Genomic DNA, 15,081 nt, shown 5'->3' with positions numbered 1-15,081 from the left:
CATACAGTACTTATCTTTTTGTAACTAGCTTACTTCATTTAGTGTAATACCTTCAAGGTTCATCCATTTTGTAGCCTCTAGAGTGACAATATTTTTGATATAAAGGATTAAGTAAAATTAATTCCATTGTTTCTTTTTACTTTTTCTGTAGGTCCTAGAAAATTAAAAATTTTAGCAATGTGGCTCACATTATATTTTTATTGAACAGCACAGACTTAGGGACTTTTCACTAGAAATGGAGAAAAGTACATGAATAATGATGTATTGAGGAGGTGGGTTTGGTAGAACTTGTTTATCAATTGTATACAAAGGATAAGGAAGAGGAAGGAATAAATGATGATTGCCAAGCTTCTGAAATGAGCAACTAAATGAAAGGGTGGTGGGTTGCGGAGAGCCTGAGGATGGAAAGGTTTCTTTGTGTGTTTGTTTGTTTGTTTTTCATTCATTCATTATTTTTAGAGACCGGATCTTGCCCTGTCACCCAGGCTGAAGTGCAATGGTGAGATCCTGGCTCACTGTAGCCTCGTACTTCTGGCTTTAAGTGACCCTCCTGCCTGGGCCTCCCAAAGTGCTGGAATTACAGATGTGAGCCACCATGCCTGGCCTATTTTAAAAAAATTAATTAATTTTAATTGTCATATAATCCTTATATGTATTTATAGAGTACACAGTGACGTTTCAATGTATATGATGTGTAGAGATCAGATTAGGGTAATTAGTTGTTTTTATTTTAAGATAGAATAGGGTTCCAGATACTTGAATGAAAATATGAAGGAGTCAGAGAGAGGGAGACAGTAAAGGTGTGTGAAGTACCTCCCTAAGTGCCTCCCTTGAATAGAAGGGAGACACACCTACCTCATCATAGCAAAAGAAAAGCAGGAACAGATGGGTTGTAGTATGTAGTTAATTTTATAGATTTGGAGATAGTAAATTGAGGACATTCCCATGAAAAAGGTTTCTATTTTCTCTGCAAAAAAAAAAAAAGAGGGAGAGTTTATCTAACTTGCCTTAAAGCCAACTTATTGTGTTTAAAGATTTAAAAGAAAGTAGTAACACTTTCTAAAGGACTGGAAAGATTTCCAGGCAGCCCTGAGACCCAAATGAGGCTTGAGGGAGGACTGCAGAGAGCCACAGATCCCTCCGTCACTGCTGCGGAGGAAGGAGATCACCTGATCGCCTGGCTGGAGATCTGTCAGGTGTCTGTGTCAAAAGGACAATGGGGCTGGAAGTTTGGGAATTAACATGAGTATGACTAAAGAGATGAACATGAAGGCTAAGATTTTCCTGAAAGGAAGTATAGAGAAGAACGGGTTGACCAGATGCTTGGAGAACTCCTTGAAGTCAATCAGAGAGTGGCGGCCAGTGGGATTCTTGGAATAAGTATTTCAAAGATGAAGAAGTTCAGGGTAATAGCATGTTTCCAGAATGGATACCTAAAGCAGAGTGGAGGTAAAGGTTAATAAAGATGAGAAGATCAAGGAATTGAGAGGCCTGAGACATTCACCTTTAATTCACCTGAGGAGAATATAGGGGGGTCTGGGTGGAGTTGTCAGTGAGCCTGATGCATATATCTTCAAAGAATGGGGCAGGGGCTTAGTGACAGGAGGGAGGTAGATTTACAGCATAGTAATTATCCTATAAATGTTAATTTCCCTTAATAGTTCACATACAAATTAATAAATGATTCTATATTATAATTTCACATTCAAATAATGTTCCATCCTTCTTTCTACAAACACATAGAGATACAATATGCTTCTCTCCCTTAATGCACGCACTCACATATGCTCTTCCCTACTGACATACATGAATTCAGTTTTTTAGGCACAATTGTCACAGAGAATTTGGGGGAAGCGTGTCAAACTGTACATTTTCTTTTTGTGTTGCAGATAGAAAAAAAGATGTGCAATTTTTTAGCACCATTAACAATAGAACTTCATAAATGTGCTCAAACAATAGCTTCTAAAGGTTAGGGGCAGGCCATGCTGGTACATGCTGAAAAAGCATTTTTAAAGGCAAATTTTTTACAGTGAAAAAAGTGCTGAACCAGGAGCCAGAAGACCTGGTTTCCAAACCAATTGTTCAATTATCAGTTGGGTGTTTTGAGGCAAAACATTTAAACCTGGTGAATTATAACTCTTATAACTCTATAAGGTCTTTGTGAAGATTCAGTAAGAAAATGTACAAAAAGTTCTTTTAAAGCCTGTTAAATGCTCATATTAATAATCATCTGAGAGGACTCCTGATCTGGCTTTAGTGAAGAATTTTTGGTCATGATTCCAATAATAATAATAATAATGTTCATGATAAGGAATTAGAGATCAAATATGGTTTCTGAAGGATGGGTTTTTAAAATTGATCATTCTGAACTTTTGTGGGGTTTCTTTTGTTGCTTTAGAGGAAATACCAAAACATACCATCTCTTTTTGATTCCTTTAAAAGTGTGGGTCATTGCAACAGAATCATTTGAGATATTTGTTTAAAATGCAGTTGACCATATCCAGCACCTACTGATTCTGCCCTTTCCCCAGAAACTCAAGAATCTTTATTTTAAATATTAGCATCCTAGTTGACTCTACACATACTAAAATTTTTTTTATGATAACCTTGTTAAGATAGAATTCACATACCATACAATTCACCCATTGTACATACCATGTACAATTCAGTGGTTTTTAGTATGCTCACAATGCTGTGCAGTCATCACTGTAGAATTTGAGATCTATTGGTTTAGGTAAAAGTTTTATGGAGGCTGAGGCTGCTCTGTGGTCAATGTATAAAGAATTCCCTACCCCACCCCTAAGAATAAAGATAGATAAAAGACACAATCATTGTATGCCACCCAGATCATCTGCTTCCTTAGCACTGGTGGCCTCCTGCTAAACAAATTTACTTCGTTTTTCAAAAGGGTTGGGAGGTACTATATAGACAATACAAGTGCTTCATGGCTGGAGGAGTATGGGATTTTTCTCTTCCCTGAAAAACCGGCAAGCCTTCCTTGGCCTTCTCTCTCTAGCCTATGTGGATCAGAGAGAGTTGGTAATGGGAAAGAATCATGGTTAGTCTAATGTTCCTCAGCTCCTCCTAAGGCCTGTTTTCTAATATAAAGGCCTTTTTCCCTTCTTAGGATTCAGGATCAATGCCACTTCATGGTATCTCTGGACAGAGCGTGCCATTCATTAGCTTATCGACATTTTAGTTTGTTAGCTTCCGGAACTCCATTGTTGAGTCAGTTCCACCTCTGCTTAATTAGAGGGGAAAGATTTTTAAATAAAAACACTCAATTTCCCCCATAAATGGTAAGGTATCAGCCAGAAATAGCCAAGGCCTTAGAAAGAGTCACAACTCTATTTAGGCTGGTGCGTTAGAATCTATGGGGAGAAAAAATCTTCTACAGAGAGCATGTTGGGGAAATTAGATGGTTTTTTTTTTTCCTGATTTTCACAGAGTTTCTTATTGAGTTTACAGTGTCATAAATTTCTCAAGCACCATATTCATTTGTGAGTATAATACATATGTACATTAGTATGTGTGAGTGTGTCTGGTACACACATTTACATACCTCTGGGCCTCCTTTCTCCTCTGTTGGAACTGATCTCCAATCTAAGAAAGGTTCCTATCAACAACATCTGAGTTTGATTATGAGGGATCGTATAAATTGACAACAACAATCCCCACAAACTCTTACGAATGGTTGCAACCAATCCTTCGTTTTTACAGATGAGAAAGCTAAAGCCCAGAGAGATTTGGTTACCTTGAACTAGAACATACTTTCCTGCTTTCCTTAGAGCAGGTGGTTACACCTTTAGAGAAGTTTATCTTTGATTATAATTAAGTACTTGGTTAAATACAATTTCAGGGTCTCTCTTTAGTGAGCTATAATGAAGTAAGTTTTAGCCTTTGTTAATAGCCAAGTATTATATTTTCAAGATCATGGTGTTAAATGAAAGCAGTTATGCTTTAAAATTGGTTCTTTTCCATGATGCTAAAATAAAAGCAGAGTATAAGTTGTGTTTCAAAATTGGTTATTTTCTTCTCAATAAAAATTGACAATGCAGACGATTGCCAATAGAGCTCAAACTATCTATGAGTGGTTTCTAAATTCCAGAGAGCTCTAATACTGTTCAAACTGCCAGTAATATTGCCACATATAGATCCTATGTTGGTTTAAAGCACAGGCCCCCACAACATTACCCTTGTTTATATGCCTTTCAGCAGCCCTTAGTTCCAGGAAATACTTTGTCATCATGCACTTGACAATTTTTGGTTGCCATCAACCACGTCACAAACTTAACACTCAGCTTTCCCAGTCACTATTTCCAAGGACCAAACTCACCTCTTTCTGTTTGGGTTTCCATGCTGACATTTAGAAAAACAACAGTCACTCGACTCATAAAGCCCTTTCTCTATGTTCTGTACTAATTTTAATATTGACTTTCTCCTAAAAGCTCCAAAATATTTTAAGGATTTTTTTTTCCTTTTTTTGCAAGATTGAGCTTCCAAGCTTGTATTTTTTAAGTGCTTCCAAATTTTTTCTTAACATATGTTGCACGAAGTCTGTCCTATTAACAGAACTCACTCCTCTTCCAAATAGTATAAAAATCCAAAGATTTAGCCTTTCAGAGAGCATTTCTAGGTTGTACAATTAATTTGAGCTTTGTGTTTAGCTCAAATCATTTTGTTTAGATTAGGTTCTCCCATATCTCTTATCTATAATTATCAAAGATTTTGAATTCAAATCCATTTCTGGAACACCCAATTTAGTGTGTATCTGGGTGGTGACACATTTCTTTGTACTCATGAGGACAGTAAAAGATTTTTTTAAAACGAACACAGCAGTATAACATTTGATTCTAACATTTTTTGAGCAGCTCTTCTTTGCTTCCCCCTCCCACTCAGGAAACTCTATTTAAAATTATAGGATTTGATAAATGTGTATAGCAAATTAAGAGTTTTCAAGAGGCATTCTTGTGTGTCATAAGCACTTTCATGCTGGAATCAGATTGCTGGGGACTGAATCTTAGTCCATCATTTCCTACCTGTGAAACCTTGAGAAAGTTAATTTTGTCTTCGTGTCTCAGTTTCTAAATACAAATAACAAACGGTAAATGCAGATTGAATAGTAAATATATGCAAATCACTTAGAACAGTGGTGGGTATTTAGAAGTAATTCATATTAGCTATTTCTAAATTGCATTAAACAGAATAAAATATATAGATTAGTTACCAGGAAGATAGATATCATAGAGTTTGGAAGCTATACATGAGTTCCTTGGGATACATAGACAGGATAAATTTGGGAGGAATTTGAAATAAGTTCCTTATTTTTTACTTATTGTTTTGAATTTTTACTTTATTTTTTTATTTATTGCCTTGAAGAATTTTAATTCTTGCCTTGAATTTCAACTTGCATCATAAAGAAGTAATCATATAGTAGGAGGTAGTTAAAGATTCTTCCGTGATTATTATTTGTGATTATATACAGTTTTAATATCTATTTAATGATAGTTTTAGGATTTGGATGATATCATTCCCAAATGATTTTGACTGATCTGAGCCATCACGACTCTGGAATTCTACCAGACAAAAGTATCAGAGAATGCTAGAGAAGTTTGCTAGGGAACAACATGAGAGGGGGCACAAGTGTTGCTCCTACTCACCAGGAAGGCAGTTCTTTAACTCTAACCAGATCTCTCACAAACTGCAACAAGGCTAGAAGCTGAAATGTAAATCCAGAGTGTAATTCATGATGAAGAATCCCTGATTTACCTTGTTTTAATTAGGTAAAGAAGTTCAGTTCTATTGGCAATGACCTAGCCGTTGCAATGAAAGTTTCTGCTCACAAGTCCATCTGATAGTTGTTTGAATATTTAAGCTACTGACAGGCCTTTCTTTAGCTGTTCACCAAAGAATGGTCAGAAAATATGATTTAAAAATCCTTTGGGGAATGGAGATTAAATAGTTTTAATTTAAATGGGGATAAACTATAGTGCAATTTACAATATAGGTATATATGCCCTGAAGATATGAAGAGAATAGTGTTGCCCTAAAATGTCCAGAGCCTAATTCAGTTAATATTGAGACTTTCTTTGGCTATATGAGGAGTATTCAAAAAGTTCATGGAAAATGCATCCTTAAAAAATTATGCATGGATTTCAATTTTTTTTGGCACCAAAATAAATTCATATTAACTTATTATAACATGTCTGAACAGGATCTACTTTGAAGGACTGTGAAAGATAAGACATTAGTTTGACAAGAGCTCTTATCAGCACAACATGAATCTTGCTAAAATTAAAGCAAGAACAAACATCAAATATATGGTAAAGCTTGAGTGGAAGAATGGTGAAATCACTGATGCTTAATAATAAGTTTATGGGATAATGACCCAAAGAAATTAGCAATTAACAAATGGACAACTTGTTTTAAGAAGGGATGAGATAATGTTGAAAATGAAGCCTGCAGTGGCAGACCATCAGTATCAATTTGCAAGGGAAAAAATGATCTTGTTTGTGGTCTAGTTGAAGAGGACTGATGATTAACAGCAGAAACAATAGCCAACACCATGAACATCTCAACTGGTTCAACTTACACAGTCCTGATTAAAACATTAAAGTTGAGCAAAATTTCCTCTCCATGAGTGCTAAAACTATCATGCCCAGATAGTCTACAGATAAGACAGAGCTTTCCATGGAAATGTAAACAAGTGGGATCAAGATCCCTGAAACATTTATTTAAAGAATTGTAACAGGAGATGAAACATGGCTTTATTGATATGATCCTGAAGACAAAGCACAACCAAAGCAATGGCTACCAAAAGATAGATGTGTCCAGTCAAAGCAAAAGCAAACTGGTCAAGAGCAAAGGTCATGGTAATAGTTTTTGGGGATGTGCAAGGCATTTTGCTTATTGAATTTCTGGAGGGCCAAAGAGTAATAACATCTACTTATTATGAGACAGTTTTGAGAAAGTTAACCAAAGCTTTAGCAGAAAAATTCCCAGGAAACCTTCACCAGATAGTCTTTATTCACCATGACAATACTCTTGCTCATTCTTCTCATCAAACAAGGGCAATTTTGTGAAAATTTTGATGGGAAATCATTGCCATCCACCTTTGTTTTAGTCCATTTGTATTGCTATAAAAATAACTGAGACTGGACAATTTATAAGGAAAAAAGATTTATCTGGCTCATGGTTCTGTGGGCTATGCAAGAAGCAAGATGCTGGCATCTGGTTGGCTTCTGGTGAGATTCTCAGGTACTTTCACTCATGGAAAAGGCAAAAGGGAGCCAGCCTGTGTAGAGAGCACAGGCAAGAGAGGACGCAGAGTATGTGGAGAAGGTGTCAGACTCCTTTTTTTTTTTTTTTGAGACAGAGTCTCACTTTGTTGCCCAGGCTAGAGTGAGTGCCATGGTGTCAGCCTAGCTCACAGCAACCTCAAACTCCTGGGCTCAAATAATCCTTCTGCCTCAGCCTCCCGAGTAGCTGGTACTACAGGCATGTGCCACCATGCCTGGCTAATTTTTTTTTATATATATATTAGTTGGCCAATTAATTTCTTTCCATTTATAGTAGAGACGGGGTCTCGCTCTTACTCAGGTTGGTTTCGAACTCCTGAACTCAAACAATTCGCCTGCCTCGGCCTCCCAGAGAGCTAGGATTACAGGTGTGAGCCACCATGCCTGGCTCAGACTCATTTTAACAACTAGCTCTTGCAGAAACTAATTGAGAGAACTCACTCATCTCTCTCCTCCCCAGAGAAGGGATTAATCTATTCATAAGGGATCCACTCTCATGACCCAAACACTTCCCATTAGGTACCATTTCCAAAACTGGGAATCATGTTTCAGCATAAGATTTGGAGGGGCCAAACATCAAAATTGCAGCAAACTGACAGTTCTGAATTCTCTTTGTTTCCTAATCTTAAAAAATCTGTAAAGAACACCCTTTTATCTTCAATTAATAATGTAAAAAGGACTGCATTGACAAAAGATTGCAATTCCCAAGAACCTCAGTTCTTTAAAGATGGACTAAATGGCTGGTATTATCACTTACAGAAATGTCTTGAACTTGGTCGAGCTTATGTTGAGAACTAAAGTTTATATTTTTATTTTTATCTTTTAATTCCATGTTTCCACACATGTTTTGAGAACCCATTATGTATGACTCCAGATTCCTTATGCTCTGTGCCAAACATAAGTTAGCAATGAATTGTTTGTATCTTATGTTGTTCTCTGGTACTGCTACTTAGCTAAATCTCACTTCTCTGAGAAGATTTCAGAACTTGCATTCCTTTTTCTCCTTCAGTGTTTGCATTGTATTGGCTATTATTGATTAAACTATACTAAAGCTTCACAACATGGATCCTAGCCCTAACCTCAGACTCTCAAGATACTGTTGACAGTGTCTTGAGATATACTGTTGACAGTACCATTCCTCAGTTAATCTGCATGGGTGTTGTGAGCAATGGACCTTCCAAAGGCAAATATTCTGTGTATGTGCAATTGCAACCCGTGCCTTCAGATGGGATGTTCACAACTAGAGCCAGAGGGTCGGCTGTCTGATCTCGGAGGCTCAGAGGAGCATATAGTGGTGAGAGTTAGGCTACTGTGACTCCTTTCTTAAATGTAGGCTTGGTATAAATGCACACAACACACAGTTTGCTCCCTCTCAGCTCCTTTTAAATTTATTGTTAGGCATGGTCCTACAAATATAGAAATGAATCATACTTGACTCTACCTTTAAGGACCTTATAGCCTATAAAAATGATACCCTGAGACAACAAGATGAGAAAGAAACAAAACAATGCTTGTAATTTGAATAATAATTTCTCCAAAATGAAAAAAAAGTGAAAAATTAAAATGATAATTAAATCTTCTTAAATAGTGTTTTTGCCTATAAAACGACCAAGTTGTATTATAACAATATCCACTCTCTGATATAAAAGCTAGAGCTCTACATATATGTCACTTTCTAAAAAAGAGTAAATGCTAGCTAGCCTTTATAGTTTTGATATTTTGAAATAGGAGGGTGAAAGTAGTTATATAGATTTACACAGATTTTAAAGTAAAAAATTTCCAGACTATTACGTGATTCTGCTTATTACAGATTTTTATTTCATAATAACAGTTGTTATTAATAACTCACGGAAAACCTGATTTAAAAATTAAGACATCTTTTAATCAGAACAGATAATTAAGCAGGACTGCTTCTGATCCAAAGAACTCTGGATTATAATAACATTATTCCATATTTTTCCTTAAGCTCAGAAATGTGTCAATATGTATGTCTACTACAGACAGTGATTTTGGTGTTATCTTTGGACTGTCAATAGCATATAACCCAAATTTGTCAACATTTATGATTTCAAGAACTAAAAGATGAAGAAAAAAGTTCTTAGAAGCATATAAGCAGGCTGTATAGAAATGAACAAAAATGAAGCTGGCCTCAAACTTCTGCATAAGAATACATTCCCAACACAATGCAGAATATCTAAAGGGATTTGAAGAAAAAAAAAACTAAAAGATTTTATAGTCGGACGAGTTGTCTTTCAGGCATGAGGGTAAAGGAAAGACATTCTTAGATATGTATTATCTCAGAAAATAGAATGTCCTGGAGTTATAATCTGGATAACTCAGGGATGATTCAAAATTAGGAGTTAAAAAAAAACAGAAATAGTGATATAAAAGAACTTGCATAGTTTTTCCCATTTAGTCTGGACCCCTTTCATTAATCCATTTGAAAATGTGGTCAGAGGAATTCTGCAACTTTGAAAAAAATCTCAATCTGCAATGCTTCCCTAATCTGCTCTTTCTTCTTTTTTATTTTACTTTTCCAATTAGCTGAACATGAATGTTTATGTCCAAATCTTTACCTCTCAATTTATGTAGAACTCCTCTCTGTGTTTATTGACAACTTAAAATAATATCTGTTGTTCTCTGGTTTCATCACTTGTTAAAAAATGATAAACAACTTCTGTTTAATGATCACATTTGTTTATCTCTGATCCTTTTTAAAATCTCACTAAAATAAAAATAAAGGAATAAAATAAAGTATAAATCCACAAGAGGAAAAATAATGTGAGAGGAAATCATAGACAAGAAGTTAATACTTTTATGGAAGGAGGGAAAGCAGATTGGATGAATCCTGGGAAGAAGGTTCAGGAATACACCAGGTATCTGAAAAGGTAGGGGTAGTGGCTGGAATTGAAAATGGAAGGATTATTCGAAAGTCTAAAAGTCTGAAAAAGGAGCTGCTAGCTTCCAGCATCCTGTCATCTCACACCATTCAAAGCCTAGCAGCTACCCAAATAGCATGAGCATGCCCTCAGACCCTGCCTTCTAGGAAACTATCGTATTGCCCTCCAAAGCAGATTTTAAGCTTCTGGTTAGATTTCTTTCTATCTCTGGAAAGAGCCAGAGATTCATTTTTCAGATAAATTAAACCGTAGAAAATCCACACTTGTGGAAACAACGCACATCAGAGAAGGGGAAGTGAGCCCTTGCTGAAAATGGGGAATGTGTGAAATTCTCACAAAATATTGAAACATCTCAGCCCTATTCCATGCTCTGCTCCTAGAAAAGATCATCAGATAGGAAATTTAGTGTGTGTTAGGCAGAATAGTAACTCCCTAAAGATGTTCACATCCTAATCCCCCAAACCTTTGAGTACATTATGTTATACCACAAGGGGAAATTAAGGTTGCAGATGGAATTAAGGTTGCTAATTGGCTGGTTTTAAAATAAGATGATCCTGGATTATCTAAGTGGCTCAATGTAGTTACAGGGTCTTTTAAATGTGGAAGAGGGAGGCAGAGAAATCAATGTCAGAATAATGAAATGTGAGAAAGACCCAAACAGTCATTGCTGGCTTTGAAAATGGAAGGGGGACCATGAGTGAGGAAATGAGGTCAACCTCTGGAAACCGGAAAAGCAACAAAATGGATACTCTATAGACCCTCCAAAAAATGCAGCCATGCCCACATTTTAATTTCAGCCCAATGAGATCCATTGCAGGACTCCTGAACTACAGAGTTATAGGATACATTTGTGTTGCTTTAAACCAGGCATCCTCAAACTATGGCCTGTGGGTCACATGTGGCCCACTGAGGACATTTATCTGGCCCACCGGGTGTTTTTGCCACCGCTGCCTGTCCTGCTTAGCAGCCGACTCGTCCCGGGCCCACAGTGCGCATATGTGGAATGTGCACCACATTCTCCAACGGCCCTCCAACAGTCTGAGGGACAGTGAACTGGCCCTCTGTTTAAAAAGTTTGAGGACCCCTGCTTTAAACCAATAAATTTGTGGTAATTTGTTGTTGAAAACTAGTACAAAGAGACTGGCAAAAATAAAAGGCCAATGAAGCTGGGCACAGTGGCTCATGCCTGTAATCCCAGCAACTTGGGAGGCTGAGGCAGGAGGATTGCTTGAGGCCAAGAGTTGGAGATGAGCGTGGGCAACACCACAAGACCCTATCTCTAAAAGAAAGAAAGAAAGAAAGAAAGAAAGAAAGAAAGAAAGAAAGAAAGAAAGAAAGAAAGAAAGAAAGAAAGAAAGAAAGAAAGAAAGAAAGAGCCAACGAATACTGAGATTGAACAGCTAGGTCCCTCTCACCCTATAGTAGTCTAGTAAAAGCTTCAAGTCAACAAACCTCCCCCTCACTTCAACCCCCTCCCCAACCCTCCCTCCCTCTTCGACATGCACAAGTGCACACACACACACACACACACACACACGCATAGAGCCTTTAATTATAGAGCTTCTGTCTATATAGAGCTTCTGTCTTGAATCTGAACATACTGCCAAATATCCCAGGAATGTGAGTGAAATCTCCAAAATAAAAAAATGTTCAAAAGACTTTTTTAAAAAAAAGGACAAGACTGGATGCAGAAGAAACAGAAATGGGGGGTCATACAAAAGAGGGAGATTGTATTTATAAATCAAGTACAGTGTGTTAAAGAAAAAGAAGTGGAGAAAAATATAATTTAATAGAAAATTTTTTAAAATGTTAGCAGAAAATTTTTAAATTAATAGAATGTTTGGAATATAAAGTTGGGGAAAATCATCCAGGAAAAATAGTATAAAAGGCAAATAGAGCCCGGGTGCGGTGGCTCATGCCTGTTATCCTAGCACTCTGGAAGGTCGAGACGGGTGGATCGTTTGAGCTCAGGAGTTCGAGATCAGCCTGAGCAAGAGTGAGATCCATATCTCTACTAAAAATAGAGAGAAATTAGCTGGACAACTAAAAATATCTCTAGAAAAATTTAGACAGGTATGGTGGCGCGTGCCTGTAGACCCAGCTACTCAGGAGGCTGAAGCAGAAGGATTGCTTGAGCCCAGGTATTTGAGGTTGCTGTGAGCTAGGCTGATGCCACGGCACTCTAGCCCAGGCAACAGAGTGAAACTCTGTCTCAAAAAAAAAGACTAGCTACAGGACAGGAAAAATAGATAATAAAGCATGCCAACACAAGAGGTTCAAAATCAAATCAATAGACTTTCAGACACAGAGAGAGAACAAATGGATAAGAGAAAATTGCCAAAGAAATAATATAAGGAAATGTCCTGTTACTGAAGAACATATTCTCACTGAGTTCTTGGTACAACACATGAGAATATAGAGACATCAAAACTCATAATGATAACATTTCAGAACACCTGTATTAAAGGTAAGAGCTTCCAGAGAGGAAGCAGAGCTCACATTTCAAGGAAAGGTAACTGCAAATTTAGGATTTATATGTCAGTAGGATAGTTTGCTTTTAAAAAGTTAATATTAACATTTTTGGAGGGTAAATAATATTAGGTATATAGAAAGTAAAACAACCATAACAATAACAACAATAAAAATGAGACAATAATTAGCTCAGGAAAACAAGGTTATAGAAGAAAGGAAATGTAATCATGATAAATTACATATTCATTTATAAACAATATTTACATGGGCATAGTAACCAAAACAATTTATGTTTATTTAATGAAAAATTGTGATATAATAATATTTAGAGGATAAGGGGTTGTAGAGGAAGAGTTAGCTAGATTCTCATCTTTTAGAGTTGGGATGCAAAAGTAATGTCTAAAATCAGCAACAATATATGGCACTCAAATGGTTAAGAGACATAACAGTAGAGCCCAGAAGACATAGCTAAAAGAATTCATAATGTTTTCCTCTGGGGTGATAAACTAAGAGGATCCGCTAGGACAGATAGAGCAGAGAACTTGTGTGTTTGGATTTGTCTTTTAAAATTGTTTGCTTTCTTTTATGTTTGAGTTGCTATAACAAAATACCATAGACTGAGTGGCTTAAGGACAGAAATGTATTTCTCATGGCTCTGGAGGAGGGGAAGTCCAAGATCAAGATGCTGTCAGATTTGCTGTCTGGTGAGGGCCTTCCTTCTGACTCATAGATGGCACCTTCTCACTGTGTCCTCACAGCGTAGAAGGGGCAATAAGCTCTCCAGGGCCCTTCTGTAAGGGCACTAATTCCATCCATGAGTCCTCCGCTCTCATGACCTAATCACCTCCCAAAGGCCTCACCCCCTAATACCATCACCTTGAGGGGTTAGGATTTCAACATATAAATTTAGGGGGACACAAACTTTCAGGCCATAGCATATGTATATACTACTTTGATAAAAAAAAAATTTACAAAAAGGGCTACTCTATTTACAAAATTGTGAGTCACATTGGGAGAATTGTTATAGTTCCTTTCCTTCTTTCTATAAAATAGAGCTACATACAACAATATTGTGGTCATTTTTATTGCTAAGAAACTTGAAACTTGAATTATGAGTCTCCACATCTTTAAAATTCATATTGATTACCTGAGTCATTCTTTTAATTGGGAAAGAATAATAAACCATCTTAGTGGTAGATATTATCTGTCATCTAAGACAAATGAACATTTGTTAATTATGCTTAAAACACAAGTATAACTTTTCTTCAACTACGTAAAACAAATATTTGATGTACACTGAAAAATAGAGATGATGTCTCAATGATATTTCTTTTCTTTCCTTCTCTTCTTCCTCCCTCACTCCCTTCTTTCCTTCCTTCTTTTCAACCTTCCTTTATTGCTTTACATGTCTAAATTTTTCTATTTAGATCTGATTGTATATTTTTTCAAATGAAGAAACAAATCTATTAGGTTAAAACTCAATTTAAATAAAATATAAGCATACAAAATTTTGTATGTAACATAATATACATGCCTGATATAAAGACAATGATAATATATTACTTTTTAATAATGGTTACCCTCCTCGTTGAATAAGAGGGTTTTTTCCCCTTCTAATTTTCTATATTTTTCAAACTTCAGGGACAACATTTTAGTACTTCTAAGTATTAAGTAAAGTCAATGAAATTTCATTAAAGGCAATGCTGGTAGCTTCTCTAAATTTAACCCAAACTCCTTTCTGACAGACAGTAAGGATATGTGAAGAGGCTGCTGTATGCAAGTAGATAATAGTTAAGTACATTAGGGAATAAGATTAGGAGGGCAATTGTGGCAATTTTCCTATAATTTCGATCTCCTCCTGCCCATATCATGGCAACCTTATGGTTTTGACGGTACATACAGCATCTCTAGTTTCAGAGGTGGGTCCTGGTGTACCACATTGTTTAGGGTAATCCATTTTCCTTAGCACCAGCATGGGCTCAGGAACAGACTGACTCAGGACTGAGTTAATCAGTGCATGACATCTCTGGCCAAACCCATTAGCTTAGGGGTGGTCCAATCTTCTTAGGGATGGAATTTTGCTCCAAGTTGAGGAAACAGCATTCTCTCTGGCTGTGTGCATACCGGAAGCCACATTGCAAAGCTAGTACAGAGGCAAAAACAAAACATAGAGAAGGGCCGAGCAGAAAGAATACAGAAAAATAGAGTCCCGCTCGAACAAGACCTGATGCCCACCACGAAATATAGATGTTTCACTTATTTGGAACAATGCCAGAAGAGTTAAAGTTTGCAAACCAAAGTATTTCACCTGATAACATAGACAGAGAACATTTTGAGTGTTGCTTATGCACCAGGCACATTATACAGGTTATTGCATTTCGTCTATGCAAAACCATACTGACAGGTTTTTT

General features: G+C 36.7%; 1 protein-coding gene across 1 annotated transcript in view; it reads left to right on the top strand.

Annotated features, from left to right (window-relative positions):
* The first annotated feature begins 1,319 nt into the window (after positions 1 to 1,319).
* The window catches only part of LOC142872320 (uncharacterized), a 36,638-nt gene continuing 22,876 nt past the window's right edge, over positions 1,320 to 15,081 (top strand). Inside the window, exon 1 of the mRNA XM_076005393.1 lies at positions 1,320 to 1,406. Coding sequence (XP_075861508.1) covers positions 1,320 to 1,406 — 87 coding nt within the window. The remainder of the gene's footprint in view (positions 1,407 to 15,081) is intronic.

The sequence above is a fragment of the Microcebus murinus genome, chromosome 8 (assembly GCF_040939455.1).
Source record: "Microcebus murinus isolate Inina chromosome 8, M.murinus_Inina_mat1.0, whole genome shotgun sequence".
Classification (NCBI taxonomy): Eukaryota; Metazoa; Chordata; class Mammalia; order Primates; family Cheirogaleidae; genus Microcebus; species Microcebus murinus.
The sequence above is the reverse complement of the archived record's forward strand: the minus strand, read 5'-3'. Positions and strand labels throughout refer to the sequence as shown.